The following is a 22,998-nucleotide window of genomic DNA, read 5'->3' on the forward strand; positions in this document are numbered from 1 at the left end:
ATGATGGTTAAGACACTGACCTCTCACATGGCCAATGTGGTTTGAGGCCTAGACCTGGCAGCTTGCTTTCTCACTTTTCCTCCCTCTCTCTCTGATGAGCACAAAAACCTTATAGCATACTGAAAAATAATAACAAGTAAATATTAGTAATTCCTTAAAAAATATATATTTTTTAATATATATATATTTTAAGAGAGAGATTCACTGATGCCAAAATACTAATGGCTTAGGTTTTTATATCTGATATACAATATTATACTGAAAGAGAAAGTATTTGATAAATAAATAAATAAATCATAATATATGCATTTGACATAGAAATTAATCTTCATATTATTTTACTCTGTTTCTCCTCTCATTTAGAAAATACAATTTCTTGATTTTTTTTCTTCCTATTATTTTTTTTCCAGAGAGAGTCAAAGGAGTGAGCTGGAGGAAAGCACCCCCCAATGGGGAGTGGTCATGCCATAATCCCTTTTCCTCCATTTCTCCACCCTCAGGATCTGAGGTGTGAATGTGCAGATTCTCAGTATGTTTTTCAAGCCACTAGTGCCAGGATCAAACCTCATAGTTGACCCTGTGGGATCTGGTTCCATTCAGCATCAAAACATGGGGCTGGCCTCAAATTCAATTTTTCAAACCTGAAGATTTTTAGGTATTTGGATTTGTATCGAATGTGAAACAATTTATATCAGCTAGCATTATCTATAACATATAAGAACAGTTCCTAGCTAATAAACAAAAAATACAAAAAATTTATCTGGCCAATGCCATCCCTGATTTATTTTTTACCAACCTTAATTTTACTTATGTGGGAGTTGCTATCAACAAAGCTACCATCCCCATGGTCAGAACTGATTGTTGGAGCTATTCAAATGTGAAATCTATACCATTGAGTCTCCTCAGCCTCTCCTTTCCTGATTCTTTACACTATATGAATCTACATATAAATATTATTTACCAAATCCCACTGCATATAAAAATCCCATGAGGCTATTTTCTCTAGGAGTTAGATCCTAAAAACAATTAGAGATAGCATTGCCCTTATATGTTATTTGTATAACGCTAACTGAAATACATTGTCTCATGTTTAGCAAAAACTAAAATAACTGAAAAATAAATCTATCCCAACTTTGGTACCAAGTGAATTCTGGGTCATGAATAAGTCATTTATGTACACGAGGCTTCGGTTTCTTCATTTACAATATATAATACATTGGAATGGTAGCTATCTTACTATCTTACCTACTTCCCAGCTATAAAATGATATGATTCTGAAATGAGTAAATAACCCAATAGAAGAGTCTAATTATTATATTCAGGTTGGTTTTAGATGCTAATTACTAGTGTGAATATTGATATTAGGGTTGTCAGAATTCATTGATTTAATGAACAATGAACTTTGATGAGCTTTATATTTGGGAAAAGACAAGATAATTCAGCTTTCACCTGCCTGTCATAACATATACATGATACCATATTTATTCAACTAAAGGAAAAGAATGAAAGGCAAATACTGAAGTTATTAAAGAATACCTCAGGTGCTACAAAGTTTGCTGTGTAGCATGGAGTCAATAGAAGTCCATTTTCTCCTCGAAGTTGTTTGGCAAACCCAAAATCACAGATCCTAATTGAATCTGCATTAGCTGATTCATCCATGTATAAAATATTACTAGGCTTAAGATCACGATGAACAACCTTGAACATAAAATAAGTAAATATTAAATTCCTATAAGTAATTAAGTATCTATGAAATCACACATTTTAATAAACTTCTGAGAAAATAAACTTTCTCAATTACAAAATTTTGTAAATGACATTTTCTACAACATTAATGGCCTAAAGTATATACAGGGAATTATCTCTATCAGACAGATGTTCTAGTTTCTCTACCAAGTTTGATAACTTTCAATGTCAAAATATCCACTCAATTATCAGTTCCACTTTTGGATATAGTAGACTAAGGTACTACCCAACACCTATCTCCTCAGAGTAAATGGCTGTAAAACCAGGATATAATATGAAAATTAATTATCTGAAGGTATTGGAGAATGAACAGAAGCGGACAAACCCTGGCAAGAAGGACACATTTCTCACTTTCTGTCTCTCTAGTGAGTGCATGTGCCCTATAGCAAAAAGCTCTCTTGAAAGAAAAAAAAAAAGAAATACTCAATATGTGCCTGTTATTAATTTATTTAGTTGATATATGAACCTGCAGTCATAAAATAATAAACTAAAGAAGAGATGCTTAGCATTTTTAAAAATTCTGGTCATGGGACCAGCAGTTAGCATAATGTCTATGTCGCTGAACTCCCATGTAGTCAATCGCGGTTCGTGTTCCAGACATGGTGGCTTAAAACTCACGCCGGGTGCGTGTGTGTGCGTGCCCAAGATCCTGAGAGGAGAATGGAGGAGAAGGGATTGCAGCGTGGCCATCCCCCCTGGGGGGTGATTTCTCGCTTTCTGTCTCTCTGTCTCTCTCTGTCTGGCAAGCACACGTACCCTATGGCAAAAACCTCACACACACACAAAAAAATCCTGGACATCTTTTTCTTTAGACAATGTTGATAAAGACAATTAAGAAATTAAATGATAGTAGAATTATTCCTTTAGCAGTATAAAATTTATTTCAAAAAATGAAAATGTACTCCATTAAATCACACACTAAAATTGAGTTTTAACTTTTTTTTATCAATTATAAGAGTGACCCATGTAGAACTTTCAATGTGTCAATTCTAAATTGTCTTTATTTCCATGATTACAGTTAAGTGTGTATATATCCTATATTACAACAAATTAAAACTTATTTTTAAAAAATTATTTGCTACTCTGTTTCCTTATATAGCTATATATAATAAAATTTGAAAGTTTTTTTTTAAAGAGGTTCTGATGTTAGGGCATATGCACTCGATGGAGACAGACAGAGATAGTGAGTGGGAAAGTGAGAAATCACCCCCAGGAAGGATGGCCATGCCACAATCCCTTCTCCTCCATTCTCCTCCTGAGATCTGGGGCATGAAGACACCTGCAACCTGCATGAGTTTCAAGACACCTGGTCCGGGACTCAAACTGCAGTCGGTCATATGGGAGTCCAGTGATGCAACCACTATGCCATCTGCTGGCCCTAAAGTTGAATTTTTTTTCAACTCAATCCATTTGCCTTCTTTATGAAGTGGTGGGAGGCAAAATAACAAGTCTTCTTTTCCACCATAAAAAATATTAAATACTTCAAATATTTAGAATCCAAATATTTTATTTTGGGGAGGGGTTAGCAAGGGCCAAGGCATACGTCTATTGCCATAACTTCATATGTTATGTATAATATAATTAGAATAACATTTATGATATGCCTTTTGAAAATCATTTTATGTTTCCTTTCAAATTTGATTAGGTTTAATAATTTCAAAGTCAAGGATAGATAAATTTATATAATTAAATCACTTTTAAAACCAATGTGCTTAAATCAGGGCTAAGAGGTAGAGAGAAGAGAATTAATAAAGCATTAGTCAATTTTTAAAATCTATAATCTTCACTACATTATGAGTTTTATTAGGATATTCTCTATAAAACTACATATGACTGAAAAAGCAGCTCATTTTAAATTTCACTTTGTCCTATATATAATTTTATCCATCAACTGACCCCAGAATCAAAACCAAGAATATAACTAAAACTTACTCCTTGACAATGAAGATAGTCGACTGTTTTAGTTATTACATATAGTACATCACTAGCCTCCTGTTCTGAGAAACATTTTTGTTTGAGAATCCGGTCAAGTAGTTCTCCTCCTTTCATCAAATCTGTGACAAGGTAAACATATCTACCATCATCGAAGACCTAAAAGAGAACATATTTTTAAAATGTTAGTACTTATAATTCAAAAATGTTTAAATTATATTTGTTTTTCTAGTGAACCTTTAGTATTAAAAGAGAGACATTATTCATTTATTATTAACTTAATACAGGCTGTATTGAAGTTTGGATCAGCTAAATAACCTCATAAACATTCCTGTGAGGCCATTTTAAACATGTAATTTTATTAACTTTTGAAGTTGTAGGTTACAGTTCATAGAAAGATATAAATGAAAAAATAGACTCTATGCCTCTCAAATTACACGTATCTCATTTTTAAATTGTATTACAGCTTCCCTTCCCTTTTCTTCCCTAATAATAAGCTTATTTCTGATAGTAAACATATTATTATTATTATTTTTTTTGCCATTGGGCTTGAGAACTTGCAAGATAAAGAGAGAAAGTGAGAAATCACCCCCTGCAGGGATGGTGATGCTGTAATCCCTTCTCTTCCATTCTCCTCTTGGGATATTGAGCATGCACACACATGAGCCCAGTGTGATTTTCAACCCACCAGGTCCAGGACTCGAACCACAGACAGCCATGTGGGAATCAAGCCACTAGTACCTTTAACCACCATGCCACCTGCTTGCCCCCCAATATATTATTTTCTTAACACTGTCCCCTCAGTCCATTATCTAACATAGTGTACTAAAAGTCTGTATAATTCAAATACCGAAGTGTATATATTATTATCTGAAACAATCTAATCAAGGTGATGGTTGATTTTTCGGCCTTCTCTAAAGAGAAAAAAAATTTCATATAGAAAAGTTAGCATTCAGTAAGACCAATTAATATGGGGTTACATGTTCAATCTTATAAAACTATAAAGGAATACTATTTCGTTCAAGGAACAATCCTTAATGCTATAGCCAATCACCATACAATCAAGAAATTAAAAGCAGCAATCCTTAAGAATTTGGCAGAGGGAGCAGCAGTTGGCATAATGGTTATGTCGCTGGACTTCCATGTAGTCAACCGTGGTTAGAGACCAGGATCCGGTGGCTTAAACTCATGCTGGGTGCATGTGCTTGTATGTCCAAGATCCCGAGAGGAGAATGGAGGAGAAAGGGTTGCGGCGTGGCCATGCCCCCAGGGGGGAAGGTTTCTTGCTTTCTGTCTCTCTGTCTCTCTCTGTCTTTCTGGCGACTGCACATGACCTATAGCAAAAACCTATCCCCCCACCCCCCCAAAAAAAAGGCAGATCCTTGATCTCCTGTCAGAATAATAAATGGTGCTAGTTACAAAGCTAATTAATTAATCAGTCAAAATATATTCAAGTAATCAGGACACTCTCATTTACTAATCATCATGTTTCTTTTTTGATATTCTCTAAGAGGAGTAGGAATATAGAATCATAGAAAAAATAACTTGAGTGGCAAATTTAAAGGTCTTGAGAATTTATGGCATGAAATTAAATATACAGACATATGTACAATTATTAAATGTTAATTAAAATAAAGAAAAAGAATGGCACAGGTGTATTAGAATCTCTAATCAGAATGTAATTCCCCTCCCCCGGACACATACCACTGACATTAAAAGTTTAAACAAGAAAAGTAAACTTCCACGTTGTAACTTTTGTAGATTAGCTGATAACCAGATTTTAAAATGCTTACATCCTTTAAAGTGATAATGTTGGGATGTTGTCCATAGCGCATCAAAATTTCAATTTCTTCTGAGGGGTCTCGCTTATTTTTGTCGATGATCTAAAATATGAAGACAAGAAAAATCTTAGAAGAAAACAATTTTTTTTTGTCTAAACATAAATGAAGTATTTTCAATTTGTTTATATTAAGTTAGTACAAAAGTAATTGTGGTTTTGCATTATTGAAATTTGCTGATTGATACTGGATACATTCTAAAATGCGGTTATATAATACTTCATTTTAATGCACATTTCTTGCTTTTTTTGCTAATCACTTATTACTTGGAGTTTATTTTATGTGTATTTTAGACTATAGAAATGGTGTTAGACAAAATACAAATTCAAGCAATTCTCTTATTTGAGTTCAAAATAGGTAGCAAGAGCAGAAATGGACTGGCAACATCAACACTACATTGGCCCATAATTTGTTAACAAATGTACAGTGAAGTGGTGGTTCTAGAAGTTTTGCAGAGGGAATGAGAACCTTGAAAATGAGTGCAGTGGCTAGCCATCAAGAACAATCATCAATGCTGATCCTCTTACAACTACATGAGAAGTTGTTGAAGAACTTGACCTAGACCATTCTGCAGTCATTTAGCATTTAAAGCAAATTAGAAAGGTGAAAAACCTTGATAAGTGGGTTCCTCATGAGCTGATTGAAAATCTAAAAAATAATCATTCTGAAGTGTCATCTTCTCTTATTGTCCACAACAACAATGGATCATTTCTCAATTGGATTGTGACATCTAATGAAAGTGGGTTTTATAGATAACCATATGACCAGCTCAGTGGTTGGACAAGAAGCAGCTCCAAAGCACTTCCCAAAGCCAAACTTGCACCAAAAAAGGTTGTGGTCACTGTTTGGTGGGGTCTGATCCTCTACAGATTTCTGAATCCCAGTGAAACCATTACATATGAAAAGTATGCTCAGCAAATTGATGAGATGCATTGAAAACCGTAATGCCTAAAGCCATCACTGGTCAATAGAAGAGCCTAATTCTTTTCCACGATAATGCCTGACCCCACATCACACAACCAACACTTCATAAGTTGAAAGAATTGGACTATGAATTTTTGCCTCATAAGCTATACTCACCTTACCTCTCACCAACCAACTACCACTTCTGCATGCATCATGACAACTTTTTACAGGGAAAACATTTCCACAACCAGCAGGATGCAGAAGATCCTTTCAAAGAGTTTGTCGTATCCTGAAGCATGGATTTTTATGCTACAGGAATAAACAAACTTATTTCTTGTTGACAAAAATGTATCAATTATAACAGTACCTATTTTAATTAAGAAAGATATGTTTGAGTATTTTTTTAAAAGAATTATCTTATTTAACTTTATTTATTTACTTATTTATTTTTGACCAGAGAGGGAAATAGTGAGAGAGAGAGAGAGAAGAAAAATGAGAAAGCAAGCCACCAGGTCTGGGACTCGAATCATGGTCAGCCATGTGGGAGTCCAGTGCCCTTAACCACCACAGCACGTGCTGACTCCTGTTCGAGTCTAGTTGTAATGATTTAAATTTCATGGTCCAAAACTCCAATTGATTTTGCACCAACCTATTTTTAAATAACTTAAAAACTCAACAATAATGCTTACCTCATATTACTTTAACACTTTAAAATTTCCTATAACCGAAACTTAACAGGAAAAAATAAATCAGAGCACTTTAACATTATGATTCATTTCACTGAAAGTATACTAAATAATAATGTGAGCCAAATGTGATTGCAATTATCACAATTGCTCAATATTAACATACTACAATAAAACTACTCAAAGGCAAAAAATATTCATGAAATACACTCTTCCTTCAAAGCCTTGGAAAGAAATTAAAAATGAAAATATTAAGTCTCAGAGTTCTTTTCTCATTATTTTTTCCTATCTCTACCTGCTCCGTTGAAAATGTCTGTCAGTTAACCTGTAATTTAAATTACCTACTTTAAAAATAAAAGTTAGGCTCATAGACAATACCTTCACTGCAAATTCCATGTTGGTAGTTGTATGTATGCATCGCTTACAAACCGAATAGGAGCCAACACCAATATCCTCTTTCAATTCATATACTTCACCAAATTGTGCTGCATTTCCATTTATCTGTTTTTATTAAAAAAAACATACTAAGAAAATGAATATTTTTACATTTTTAATCTTTTGTCTGAAATATACATTCGTCTTAAATCTTTTTTTTTTCTTTTAGATTTTTGTCACAGGGTGTGTGTGCTTGCCAGAGAGAGACAGAGAGAGGGAAAGTGAGTGAGAAATCACACCCAAGGGGGATAGCCATACCACAATTCTTTCTCTTCCATTCTCCTCTTCAGGCACACATGCACACACACCCGACATGGTTTTCAAGATTTGAACTACAGAGCTGACCATGTGGGATCCAGCACCCAACCACCACACCACTGCTGGTCCTTGTCTTAAATCTTTTAAAAATCAAGAATAACTCATTCTAGAGACTTTTTATCAATGGATGGCTTAAGCAAATTCTAAATTGTAGGTCTTCAAGGTCCCCAAGGCCAATACAATAAATCAGCTTACAGCTTACATATCACCCTTACATTTTCTTGCCAAACAGACTACAAAAATGTAATTAAAGGTTATTACTGTCTGCTTTTATCACAAAACATATAGACATCTTTAATTCATGATTATATCAAGAAATAAATAACATAGCTACTTAAAAAAAAAAAACTACTAAAAATACATTAGCAATAATTCAGAAGCATAATTATCCCCAAATTGGTATGTCCCCAAACTAAATAATGTGACTATGTGGGACCAGCAGTTGGAATAATGGCTATGTCACTGGACTCCCATGTAGTCGACTGTGGTTCGAGACCCGGATCCAGTTGCTTAAACTCACCTGGGTTTGTGTGTGCGTGCATGCCCAAGATCCTGAGGTGAGAATGGAGGAAAAAGGATTGTGGCATGGCCATTCTCTGGGAAATGATTTCTCGCTTTCTGTCTGTCTTTCTGGTGAGTGCATGCGCCCTATAGCAAAAACTTCTCCAAAAACAAACAAATAAATAAAGTGACTATGTGGAATTTACCTGAATGATTGGTAATACATTTGCACTTGTGACAGGAGAGATTTTATATTCTTCTGCAACAGAGGTTGCAACGAAACTGAATCCTTTGAAGAGTTGATGAGCGTTTGCACTGGCTGGTAAACCAGGGGAATCTAATATCCAAATAATTATATTTAATTAGAACTACACAGAATTATATGACATAAAATGCCAACTTTTCTTCAAATATAAATAAAATCATTAACTGCCATAATTTGGTATTTTATATATTTGACTTATTATATATTATCTATATCCCACTACCAGTATGTATGCACACTCTATGCGGTCATTAATTTTTGTTCTGTTCATTGATTCATTCTCATTGCTTAGAACACAGGAGGCATTCAATATTGGTTGAACAAATGTATGAAACAGATGCCACTAAAAGTAAGCCACACTAAATTCTACCTATAACAAACTAATATATCTCCTTTTTTTACTCCTACCCCTATCCTATAAAGCATTAGCATGCCAAAGGACTCATAAAACAAGAAAAAAAAATGCCACCCTTTGCTGTACTCCCTGCCTCTCCAATAAATATTTCCCATTTAAAGCCTCTACTTGAGAAATGCCCAAGCAGTCTTATATAGATATCATACTTTCAGAAATGGCAAATCAGCCCTCTGTAAACTTGCCATTCTTGTAGTTTTTATTTGTAGTTATTTTTGTTGTTTTTTAAGCATCTACTGGTATAAAAGCTCCGATTTTACATATAAAAATGCATTACCTTTAGGTGTTTTTGCAGTAAATTCAGGATCAAAACAAAAAGTATCATCTGGTTTTCCAGAAGCAGGTTTGAAAGGAGGCTGAACTTCTCTTTTATATAATTTCTAGAAGCAACAGAGTAACATAAAAACATATTATCACTTTAAGAAATTATTACACTTTGCAAGGAAAAGCAAAATATAATATTCACAGTCCTTAACAAAAAAAAATCACAATTTCATAAAAGAAATTTCAACAGGCTTCAGATTCCTGTTAACCAAATTCTAAAAATTTTAAATCCATGTCTAAAAGGGTAGAAAATACAGCAGTGTTGCCGCAAGTTGCATTCACAAGAATGATATTTAATTTTAGATATAAACAAATGATTGGAATTCTCACTGGTCATAAAACTATACAGAATATATCACAAAGTTATTACCATGAAGATATGACTAATAAATCTTGAGGTCTTCAAAATCAATAATTACACTATTTTCATTTCATGTAAAATATTTTGTTTTCATATAAAAATATACATTAAATGTAGTTTCAGGCTCGTGTCATAGAATTCAAAATTTAGTCTTGTCTAACAATCTAACATGCTAAAATTTATGTTTCTGAGAGATATTTAAAATATAGTAAGTAAAAACTTACCTTTTTTGGAGAAACCTACTTTTTTAAAAGCTCACAATTTTAATGGGAAAATTACAAGGGAATTTATTATTTTGTGTTGTGAGATTTTTTTTTGTCCTATTACAGCTTACAACTATAAAACAAAATCAAAATATTGCCTATTGAAACTTTTTCTACAAGTGAATGAAATAGTAATTTGGTAAGAGAATAGTGGTTTTCTACATCTGTCCTAGAAATCAAAATACAGACTTTTCCTTTTAAAAATTGTCAATGCCAATGCCAGAACTAGGTAATCAAATATGCTTATGATTGTTAATACACAAAAGACAGAGAGCTGTGTTATAAAACAAACAACAAAAGAGTGAACTCTCCTAATAAAACCTTATGAGTCTATGAATAGGAACTTAATTTAAAAATCTTTTGAAATAGCTCAGCTGAATTTTGCAGTGTTTTCCTGTCCTTTCAAAATATAATGAAATATCACACAGAAGATACTCACTTTTTTTTTTTTGAGAGGTTTTAGCTATATGGCGCGTGCGCTCACCAGAAAGACAGAGAGACAGAAAGCGAGAAATCACCCGTTGGGAGGATGGCCATGCCACAATCCCTTCTCCTACATTCTCCTCTTGGGATCTTGGGCACGCACACACATGCGCCCTGTGTGAGTTTAAGCCACTGGGTCTGGGACTCAAACCATGGTCAACTACATGGGAGTACAACAACATAGCCATTACGCCAACTGCTGGTCCCGAGATATCTCTTAATAAGCTAAGTTGTTCTCTCTTAATAAACTAAGTTTTTCTAATATGTGAAAAAGAATAATGTGAAATTAAGTAACATCTTAGGGTCTTTACAATGGTTTCCTATAAGAATTTATTTTATCATTCATCCCTCTTCCCCTTTCTCTTCCTCTCTCAAATTCCTGAATCCAGAAGAGTAGCAGAATATTAACCAAAATTAACAGTAAAATATATGAAAAACAAAAATTTAATAAATACTATCTCAGTAAAATATATGAGAAACAAAAATTTAATAAATACTATCCACACATCTACTGGTTAAAGGTATTTGTCATGATATACTCTACCTATAAATAAAAATGTCACATTAACTATAAAACAAATGGATTTAGTTCATCAGCTAAATCTAGATATTACCGTTTACTCTTCAGTTTTTGCTCATAATAGTACAAAGTTATTCAAGTATCAAACTTTACTCAACTTACATTCCAGTCAATATTTGCAAAAAAGAGATGTCTTTTGATTTCCTCAACTCCTTCTGAACCTATAAAAATGAAAAGAATTTTTTAGTAATATGTTTTTTTCATCTTGCTACCTAGTCAAGACTGTTATCTGTAAACAGGAGTACATACATTTCATAAATTCCTTGAAGTGAACAGTCTATGATTTCTTATCCAGCATTTTATTAATTGGTCTTTTCACTTTACTATGATTAAAAAAAAAACAAACCTGATGTTCATACTGAACTACATAGGGTACTACATACTAAAGTGCTTCTATTAAATATTAAGTACTTTCTCTTTTCTTTATAATTAAACTTTTAGCCTATTTATATGTCAACTAAAAAGTACAAAGAAATAAAATGATATTAAAATGAATACAAGGATATATATATCCACACATACATGTATCAGATAAAGGATCACCAGGAAGCCTACTACAAAAGTAATCAAATAATAAATAATGGATACAGCATTTACACTGAAGAATATTGGGAGAGACAAAATATTTATCTTCAAATATCTAAAAGGATTACTTATAGAAGGAAGAATTCTGTAAATTATTGGGTCATCAGAAAAATCAAGATGCATTTTTTTCTTTGCAAAAACGTGTCATGACTGTAGAAGTGAATGTGTGGACCAAGGCCAGAGACCACCTTGGACCTGCACACCCCATCCATCTGCTGCAGGTGCCCTCTTGCTCCCAACTTGTGCCCTGCCTTTCTTCCCAGCTCCTGCACAGCAGAAGTGAGTATATAGACAGAGGCCAGAGACCCTCTTGGACCTGTGCACCCCATTCCTCTGCTTCAGGTGCCCTCTCCCTCCCAACTTACACCCATCTTTTCCCCCAACTTTCCTACGGCAAAAGTGAGTGTGCAAACTGAGGCCAGAGACAGCCTTGGACCTGTGCACCCCATTCATCCAATCTAAACTTAATGATTTCTGGAAGCACGTGGTGTGCAATGCCTGCATGGACCATCTTCCTCAGTTGAGACCCTGAGGCTCAGCCCCAGGTACATTTGTTCTCTATAATCTGGGAGACATTTGGAACATGCAATCCTAGCAACAAAAGTACAGGTCACAGGGAAGAAACGTATAATCCATCAGATGACCAGAAACAACCAAAGAGGCACAAGAAATATGAGAAACCAAGAAAATATCTCTCCCCTAAGGAAGAATAAAAATTCCACATCATCCACAGATAACACAATGGAACTTATGGAAATGTCAGATAAAAAATTCAGAATATTCATAGTGGCAAGACATAAGGAGATGTAAGAGAAAGATAGTGAACTCCAGAAGATGCAAGAGAAAAGAGACAACGAATTACAGGAGATAAGGAAGTCCTTCAATGATTTGAAACAAGAAATAGACACCATAAAAAAGAATCAAACGGAGTTATTAGAGAAGGCTGTAATATAGGAAATCAAAATCTCCCCTGAAAGTATAAAAAGCAGATTAGACCATGAATAAGATCAAATCTCTCATATAGAAGACAGAACCTCTGACATAGGGAAAAAAACACTAACAAGATAGATAAAACAACCTAAAAATAAAAAGAGGATAATAAATGAGAAATACTAGGTTCCATTAAACATCCAAATATCTGAATAATTGGTATCTCAGAAGATGAAGAAACTAATAAGGGCATTGAGAATCTATTCCATAAAATCCTGGAAGAAAACATTCTAAGCCTAGAGAAGCATTCAAACATTCAAACCCAAGAAATAAAAAGGACCTCAAAAAGAATCAACCCAAGGGAACCAGCAGTTAGCGTAATGGCTATGTCGCTGGATTCCCACGTAGTCGACCGCGGTTCGTGTCCTGGACCCGGTGGCTTAAAACTCACGCCGGGCGCGTGTGCGTGCGTGCCCAAGATCCCGAGAGGAGAATGGAGGAGAAGGGATTGCGGCGTGACCATCCCCCTTGGGGGGTGATTTCTCGCTTTCTGTCTCTATGTCTCTCTCTGTCTGTCTGGCGAGCGCACACGCCCTACAGTGAAAATCTCTCCAAAAAAAAAAAAGAATCAACCCAAGAGGGACCAGCAGTTGGCATAATGGCTATGTCACTGGAACCCATGTAGTCAACTGCAGTTCAAGTCCTGGACCCGGAAGCTTAAACTCACACCAGGGGCATATGCGTGCATGCCCAAGATCCTGAGAGGAGAATGGAAGAGAAGGGATTGCAGTGTGGCCATCCCTCCTGGGGTTGGGATCTCACTTTCTGTCTCTCTGTCTCTCTCTGTCTTTTTGGTGAGCGCACACACCCAAGAGCAAAAACCTCTCAAAAACAAAACAAAACAAAAAACAACCAAACAAAAAGAATCAACCCAATCAGTCTAATATTGGCCCTCTCATCAGAAACACAGCAACCAAGAAAAGAATGGGGAAATATATTCAAAGTGTTAAATGAAAAGCAATTTCGACCGAGAATAATATACCAAGCAAGATTATCCTTTGTATCCGAAGAAAAGATAAACACATTCTCAGATAAATAAACTCTGAAAGAATTCACCAACTCCAGAACAGCTCTTCAAAAAATTCTGAAGGCAATGCTATACAAAGAAAACTATAAACAAGTCTGGAGTTGAATATTATATCCCAGAATTTAATCGGGAAAATTGAACCACAACAGAAAATAAAGTACATGAGACTGAATTGGTGAACTATAATTTTATGACTTTGACTAAAATATTGCTGATTTTCTTGTAGACTTTGTTATTTGGTTGAAAGGATTTGTGTCCTGTCTTGAGATATGGATAGGTTCATACACCTACCATTTGAACAGAATCCTAACCTGCTTCCTGGCTTTAAGCAAAGTTCCTTAGCATTTCTTTGATTTAAGTTAAACCTGGTTTTCTTAATAGTATCAAGTGAGCTTGCTATTGAAAGTAGTTAGATTACTTAAGAAATTGTGCTATCCGCCGGGTGTGCCCAAGATCCAGAGAGGAGAATGGAGGGGAAGGGATTGCGGCATAGCCATCCTCTCCCAGGGGGTGTTTTCTCACTTTCTGTCTCTCTCTGTCTTTATAGTGAGCGCACACACCCTATAGCAAAAACATCTCCAAAGAAAGAAAAAAAAAGTTTCTCAAACTTCAAGAGATGCTTATCTATGTGATGCATTTACCTGATAACTACATTAAAAATGAGTACAATGTTTAATAAAACAATCAGGTTTTAAAACAAATTCATATTAAATAAATTTTAATAACCTATTATAGCCTATTATTATTTAGGTTTTTTACCACAGGGTACAAGCACTCAGAGGAGACAGAGATGAACAGAGAAATCAACCCCAATTGGGGATGGCCATGCTTCAATCCCTTCTCCTCTTGGGATTTTGGGCATACAAGAACACATGCACTTGGCATAATTTTTAAAACGAAGTCCAGGGTTTGAATCACAGTTGGCCGTGTGGACTTCCAGCGCCTTAACTACCATGGCTCCCACTGGCCCCATCTTTTAATAAGCTATTATAAAACTATGTCTACAAAGAGTATTTCTACCAGAAGATTATGTAATTTATAATGGGACAAATTTCCCAGTTATAATATTGAATGGTAACCGAAACTTAAATAACAAAGAAATGTTCTAAAAATGTTACCTTGGAGCCCGTGGGCATCGGTTTGAGGATCATGCTTATTCACAGGTCTGTTTAGTAAGTCTTTATATGGTGAATCAGCTTTTAAAACCAAATGTTCTTCATTCAGAACATCACTAATTATTCTGGGATAAGACGTGGAAAGATCAGTGAGTTCAATTCCCACCCCATTTTCAGTGATTTCAGCCACTCTCGCTTGGAGTTTTATCCCTACAACACACTTCTGAAATCTTGCAATGGCTTCTTTAGTCCAATGTTTGTTTCCAGGCTGTACATCTGGAAAATAAGAACACTGTTAAAAAGAACCCTACTGACCAGCTACATTTTTCTTCAGTGGTATGCAGGTCTGAGTCCTTGCCAAGTTTATTAATTAAGTCAGTAATCTTGACTATTCTTTATTAGTATTCAATTATATATCTATATCCACCATGACTGAGTTTTAGAAGGCTCAGTAACTTTCCTTACTTTTCCCACTAACACCTTTACCTGGCAAACAAACAAAAATAAAGGTAATACCTTCTTGTAGAATCTCGCATGATGTTCCATTACGCACACAATGATGAGTTACCAATTACGCTGACAAAAAATGTCAACTGATGAAACTTTCATTTATGTGAACAGTTTTCTAAGTATAATTTCAAAATGTCATTTTAAATTAGTTTATTAAATATCTATGCACCCAATGTAGGAGCACTCAAGTATGTGATGGAAAGACTGCTAGATCTAAAAGGAGAGAGAGACTGCAACACACTAAATGTTGGAGACCTCAATACCCCATTATCTTTTTTAGAGAGATCAACAAGATAAAAAAAAAAAAAAAGGCAAAGAGATTCAGGACCTAAACAATACCACAAATCAGATGGACATGACAGACATTTATAGAACATTCCACCCTAAAACAAAAAATATATACTTTTTACTCATCCCCACATGGAACCTTCTAGAAGACCACATAATAGTGTAAATTATTGGGTCATCAGAAAAATCATGATGCATTTTTTTCTTTGCAAAAAGAATTAAAGGCATAGAAACTATATCCAGCATCTTCTACGACCATGATGGAATTAAACCTGCTATCAATTTCAGGAAAAATCCTTGAAAATGAACAAATACATGGAAACTAAATAACCTGGTCCTGAATGACCTCACAACTACTGAAGAGATTAAGACTCAAATAAAAAGATTCATGGACAAAAATGATAATGAGTATACAAGTTTCCATAATCTTTGAGACACTGCAAAAGCAGTTATAAGAGGGAAGATCACAGCAATTAGTGTGCATAAGAAAAAAATGGAAAGGTGGCAAATGGACAAATTAACATCATGCTTAGGGAATTGGAAATAATGACAACAAAAAAATCCAAAAAATGTCAGGAGAAAAGAAATAATAAAGATCTAAGCAGAAATAAATGAAATAGAAAAAAATTAATGAAACAGAAAATAAATGAAAGCAAAAGCTGGTTCTTTGAAAAGATAAACAAAACTGGGACCAGCAGTTAGTGTAATGGCTATGTCGCTGGAATCCCACGTAGTCAACTGCGGTTTGAGGCCTGGACCCGGTGGCTTAAACTCACGCAAGGCGCGTGTGCGTGCATGCCCAAGATCCCAAGAGGAGAATGGAGTGATTTCTCGCTTTCTGTCTCTCTGTCTCTGTCTGGCGAGTGCACGCGCCCTATAGCAAAAAGCCTCTCCAAAAAAAAAAATGATAAACAAAACTGACACACCATTGGCTAGGCTAATCAGGATGAAGAGAAAGGGACCAGATAAATCAAATTTGCAATCAAACAGGCAATATTACAGTGGACATAATTGAAATACAAAACATCATTAGAGGATACTATGAGCATCTGTATGGCAACAAATAAGTGAACCCGGATGAGATGGACAAATTCCTGGACACACATAATCTCCCAAGATTGACTCAGGAGGACATGGAAAGCCTGAATAGACCCATGACAAGCAATAAGATTGAATCAGTAATAAATAACCTACCAACAAAGAAAAGCCATGTCATGATAGCTTTACTTATGAATTCTGCAAAATGTTTAAAGAAGTAACCCCCCCACACACACACACAGAATTTACCGCCATTCTTCTTGAATTATTTCTAAAGATACAAAAGGAACTAACTCCCAAACTCATTTTACAAAGCTTTATCACGTTCATTCCCAAATCAGATAAGGATATGAGAATAAGGAAAACTACAGATTTATATCTCTGAGGACTATAGATGCAAAAATTCTCAACAAGATACTAACAGATCCTATTCAATGAAATATAAACAAGATTATTTATCATGACCAGGTAGGCTTTATTCCAGGGATGGACGGGTGGTTCATTATATACAAAACCATAAATGTAATACGCCATACTAATAGAAACAAAGATGAAAACCATATGATCTTTTCAATTGATGCAGTAAAAATCATTTGACAAAATAAAACATCCCTTAATTCCTTAATTATTAAGACTCTCAGAAAAATCAGCATAGAAAGAAGATCATTTTTCAGTATAATAGAAGTCATTTATGAAAAACCTATTATAAACATTATACTGAATGGGGAAAAGCTAAAAGCTTTTCCACTAAAAAATGGTATAAGACAAGGCTGCCCACTTTCTCCACTCCGTTTCAATAGTTTTGGAAGTCCTAGCCAATGTGATCAGACAAGAGAATGAAATAAAAGGCATTAAATTAAGGAAATAATAGTTGAAATTATCTGCATTTGAAAATGACATGACTATATACATAGAAGACCCAAAAGCATCCAAAAAAAAAATTCTCAAAGTAATAAATGAATACAGTAAATTGGCAGGATACAGAATCAACTTACAAAAATCTATTGCATTTCTATATACATACAACAAGCATACAGAAGCAGAACTGAATATAATAATCTCATTTACCATAACCACAAAAAGTATAAAATACCTAGAAATAAATCTAACCAAGGAAGTAAAAAACCTCTACAAGGAAAACTATGAAAATCTTTAAAAAGAAATTGAAAAGGACACAAAAAAGTGGAAGGACATCTCTTGTTCCTGGAATGGGAGAATTAATATAATCAAAATAGTAATTCTACCCAGATTAATCTACATATTTATTGCAATCTCTATAAAATTACAAGAGACATTCTCCACAGATCTAGAAAAAACTATCATAGAATTTGTCTGACATCATAAAAGACCCTGTATTGCCAAAGCCATCCTAGGCAAAAAGAGTAGAGTGGACAGCATCTCACTCCCTGAACCCAAAATACATTACAAAGCAGTAATAATCAAAACAGCTTGGTATTGGCACAAAAACATATATGTGAACCAATGGAACAGAATATAGAGACCAGAAATAAACCTCAAAACATGAAGTCAACTGATTATTGACAAAAGGTACCAATCAGTGTAGTGGGAAAAGAAAAATCTCTTTATGAAATGGTGCTTGAAAAACTAGGTATCTGCCTGCAGAAAGATGAATCTGGACCCCTATCTTTCACCACTGAAAAAAATCAACTCAAAGTGGATCAAAGATCTAAACCTAAGACCTCAACTTATAAAATTACTGGTGGAAAACACTGGGGAAACATTGGGAGACTTCTGGTAGGCAACAATGTCTTTTTTTTTTTTTTTTTTTGAAAGGATTTTTGCTATAGGGCACATGCGCTCACCAGAAAGAACGCACAGAAAGAGAGAGACAGAAAGCGAGAAATCACCCCCAAGGGGGATGGCCATGCTGCAATCCCTCCTCCTTTCTCCTCTCAGGGCCTTGGGTATGCACGCGCGCACGCACGCGCGCACACACACACACAAAGGCACCCGGCGTGAATTTAAACCATCGGGTCTTGAACGTGACCCGGGGTCCCATTACACTAACTGCTTGTCCCACAACAACTTCTTAAATAAGACCCCCAAGGCGCAGGCAAAAATCCCAAAAATAGACAAGTGGGATTACATCAGATTAAGAAGTTTCTGCACAGCGAAAGACACAGTAACTAGTGTGAATTGACAATTCTTTAATGGAGAATATTTTGTAAACTATACCTCAGTTAAGAGATTGATAACCAGAATAGATAGGGAACTCAAATGTTTTACCTGAAAATAAATGATCAACCCTAATAAGATGGGAAAATGAGATGAACAATCCACTCTCAAGGAAGACATACAAACGGCCAAAAAGCATATGAAAAAATGCTCAACATCTCTCATCATAAGGGAGATGAAGATCAAAACCACAATGAGATTCCACCTAACCCCAGTCAGAATGACGAAGATAAAAAAAAAAAAAAATAGGTGATAAATGTAAATGCTGGTGGGGATGTGGTAAAAGGGGAACCCTTCTACACTTCTGGTGGGAATGTAAATTTAGCCAGCTACTGTGGAGAACAATATGGAGATTCCTCAAACATCTACAAATAGAACTACCATGTGATCCAAAATTCCACTCCTGGGTATCTACTCTTGGGGTAGGATAATGCTCAGTTGCAAAAGTTCTTGAATATCTATGTTTACTGTGGCATTATTCATGATTGCTAAGACTTGGAACCAACCAAAATGTCTACACACAGATGAGTGGATTGAAAAAGAATGGCACATATACTCTATGGACTACTACTCAGCCATAAAAAGCAACAAAACCCTGGCATTTGATAGAAACTTGATGAATATGGAACATTTACTGCTGAGTAAGTCAGACCATGAAAGAGAGAGATTGTATGTCTCCACTTGACATATAACAACTGTCTACACTCTGGTGGAAACTGAGAGATTTGAGGACACAGAAACAAATGTGGGAGGAGGGTGGGAGAAAGGGTAGAGTTAAAGCAAAGAAATTAAGGAGGAAAATAGACAGGCATGGGACACAGAAATGGGTTATCATTTGTTAATGATAATGTGTCATGTATCCTCAACTGGACAGGTGTGAAACATATTCATGTGGGGTAAATTCAACTTATAAGCAAAGTGATGTAGAGTAATTAAATATATAAAATTAAATTAAGTTAAATAAATTTTTAAAAAAGTATCATGACTTTTCCAGCAACCCAGTATTTCAAAAGAGCCAATCCAGGGACCAGCAGTTAGTGTAATGGCTATGTCACTGGATTCCCACATAGTTGACCGTGGTTCGAGTCTCAGACCTGGTGGCTTAAACTCACGCCGGGCACATGTGTGTGCGTGCCCAAGATCCCAAGAGGAGATTGGAGGAGAAGGGATTGTGGCATGGCCATCACCCCTGGGGTGTGATGTCTCGCCTTCTATCTCTCTGTCTCTCTCTGTCTGTCTGGTGAACGCACGTGCCCTATAGCAAAAATCTGCCCACCCCCCAAAAAAAGAGCCAATCTATATTATATACATAATGATACATTTTATATAGAGAAGATTTAGTGAAATAAACTACTCCTTTATAAAATTATTTATTTTATTTATTATCATTATTCTTTTTGTTTTTCTTTTTAAAGTTTGCAGTAGGGCATATATGCTCATCAGAGACCGAAAGAGAGAGAGAAAGTGGGAAAGTAAGCCACCAGGTGTGGGATTCAAACCACAGTTGGCCATGTGGGAGTCCTGTGCTCCAACTCCCATGGAACTCACTGGCCCCAGTACTCCAGTTTTTATTCACAGACCTAATAGTTTACTGTTCCTAGAATGCATATACAAAATGCAAAATTCTAGGTATAAATTATCTTACCAACAGTAAATGTATTTAAATTAAACCAGAAAACAAAGATATAATTATCTACCCCAAACATGTAGTATATTATTATTAAAGCTAAGAAAATAAACAATACCCAATCTATTTGCTGGGTTCCTTTTGAATAACATCCTTAGAAGACTTTGCGCTTCAGCACTAAGAAATTGAGGCATTCCAAGTTTTGCTCTGGAAAAGAAGATTTTGGAAATTTCACTTAAATCTAACTACACTTCTAAGTTGACAAGTATCAAAAAGAATTTTAAAATGTACTTTTATAGCACCAAATAACGTCCCCTATATTGTAAAAGAAGGAAACACAACAGTGTGATAAATGTTATTTAGTGTCGGTTAAAAACTACAACAAATTTCTCAAAACTAAAAGCAAGCGTTTCTTCCCAAAAGAAAAATTTAGTGTTTACTTACTTTAATATCATATTCATGGTCTCATTTCGGTCTTTACCTTGAAATGGCAGAGTACCAGTAAGCATTTCAAACTGAAACAAACAAACAAACAAATAGCCACAGTCAATTTTAGAACAACTTAGAATATGTAATACAATTATTTAGAAAAATAATGGAGACTTGTAGCACATGATCATCAAATTATGTAAGATCTATGTGACAGTGAGACACAATGGGATAAGAAAACTAGGTCACTGAAGGAAATGCAATTCTGGTTCCCAACTATATATATAGCTCAACTGAGAAGTGACCTACAGCAAATAAAACCAATCAATTTGTCCTAGTCTAGTTCTAATTTGGCTAAGTTCTCATAATCAAAGTAATCTGAAAAAAAATATACATAAAAGACATTTTCTTTTAGAACAAAGATAATTGTTTTAAAACAACTATTTGGTTATAAACAGAATTGAAAAATAAGTACTAAACAATTTAAAATTCACACATGCCTAAAAAAAAGTAACCATTCTCTTCCCTCACTTCCTGCCAAAATAAAAATGAAAAGAGAGGAAAAAAGCCAAAGACACACATGTATGCACATGCATATGCATGTACATATACCAGTACTTTTTTTAAAAAAACTGATGTGATTGTACATAGCATTAGGAAAACATTTTCCATAGAGATTTAATTGTAATGCAAATAACTAGAACATTAAATAATGCTGAAAGAAAAGAATGGGTCTAAAAATAAAGATCATTATATTCATTAAAAAGAAAAAATTATTGGAGCAGCAGATGACATAGAAGTTACATCACTGGACTCCCACATGGCTGACAATGGTTTAAGTCCCAGACCCAGTGGGTTTAAAATTCATGGCAGGTATGTGTGCATGCATGCCCAAAAGGAAAAGAATGGAGAAGAAGGGATTGTGGCATGGCCATCCCCCTGGGGTGATTTCTCACTTCCCCTCTCACTATCTCTGTCTCTCTGGCAAGCACACATGCCCTAAGGCAAAAGCCTCTCAAAAAATTTGTTTCATATCCCTAATATTTAAGTCTTATAGTGGCTTTGGTGCCTTTCCATATTTTTCTGAACTCACAACTTCAGTTAGCATTACATTAGACTCTCTCCTTTACCCTGATGGACTCCCAAATCTGCTACTGTAGCCTCTATCAAACTCCAGTTTTCCTTCTCAAATCTATCATCATGGTTTGCCACTAGGGACAAGACAAAGTAGAGGTAGGAGTGGCAGGGAGAGAAAGAAGGGAAGGAGAATATATGAGAAGCACAGCTCTCCTCCACTTCAGTTAGCATTACATTAGACTCTCTCCTTTACCCTGATGGACTCCCAAATCTGCTACTGTAGCCTCTATCAAACTCCAGTTTTCCTTCTCAAATCTATCATCATGGTTTGCCACTAGGGACAAGACAAAGTAGAGGTAGGAGTGGCAGGGAGAGAAAGAAGGGAAGGAGAATATATGAGAAGCACAGCTCTCCTCCAAGAAACTATAGAAAAGATAGCTAAAATGATTCTGATTTTCTCTCCACTGCCACTCCTAATTTAACACCACCCAAAGTTGGTCACTAGCCTATTGTTACCCGTGCTACAGTTAAAAAACATTTCCCCACTTCTTTTTTTATTATTTTATTATTTTTATTATTATTCATACATTAAATCGCTATACATCATTTAGATTGTGAAGAGATTTAACCCAGCACAATATACACCTTAATCCAGTCCAGTTGAGACTACCATACACATACTTGTCAACAGATAATAAACCTTATCTGTGTCCCACAAGCATCTTACCTCTCCATTCCCCCCCCAAATTTCCTACACTCTCCCCCTCCCACATTCTCTTTCCACTTTATCTCTAGTGTCCATTGCAATTTTAAAAAATAATTATTTAATTTTATTTATTTATTCATTTATTTTAATTTGACCAGAGAAGTATATGTTAAGTGGAGACAATGTCTCTCTTTCATAGCCTGACTTACTTCACTCAGCAACAATCTTCCATATTCACCCACTTCTAAAACCAGTTGTCCTCAGCTATTCCTTTTCTATTAACTTACCATTCCTTCACTCTACTAAAGTTAATACATTTTAGAGGTACCTTTCTCTTTGACTCAATTTCTTTGTCTCATG

The 22,998-nt window shown here is 35.2% G+C and overlaps 1 protein-coding gene across 1 annotated transcript in view; it reads right to left on the reverse strand.

The window, feature by feature from the left end:
* RPS6KA6 (ribosomal protein S6 kinase A6) overlaps positions 1-22,998 on the reverse strand; it is a 174,127-nt gene that overhangs the window by 36,839 nt on the left and 114,290 nt on the right. The window contains exons 10-18 of the mRNA XM_027768464.1: positions 20,871-20,941; positions 20,545-20,633; positions 11,153-11,211; positions 9,317-9,419; positions 8,569-8,699; positions 7,487-7,609; positions 5,472-5,561; positions 3,679-3,837; positions 1,537-1,698 (exon numbers count right to left, since the gene is read on the reverse strand). Coding sequence (XP_027624265.1) covers positions 1,537-1,698; positions 3,679-3,837; positions 5,472-5,561; positions 7,487-7,609; positions 8,569-8,699; positions 9,317-9,419; positions 11,153-11,211; positions 20,545-20,633; positions 20,871-20,941 — 987 coding nt within the window. The remainder of the gene's footprint in view (positions 1-1,536; positions 1,699-3,678; positions 3,838-5,471; positions 5,562-7,486; positions 7,610-8,568; positions 8,700-9,316; positions 9,420-11,152; positions 11,212-20,544; positions 20,634-20,870; positions 20,942-22,998) is intronic.

Source organism: Tupaia chinensis, unplaced genomic scaffold (assembly GCF_000334495.1).
Source record: "Tupaia chinensis unplaced genomic scaffold, TupChi_1.0 Scaffold146525_1, whole genome shotgun sequence".
Classification (NCBI taxonomy): domain Eukaryota; kingdom Metazoa; phylum Chordata; class Mammalia; order Scandentia; family Tupaiidae; genus Tupaia; species Tupaia belangeri.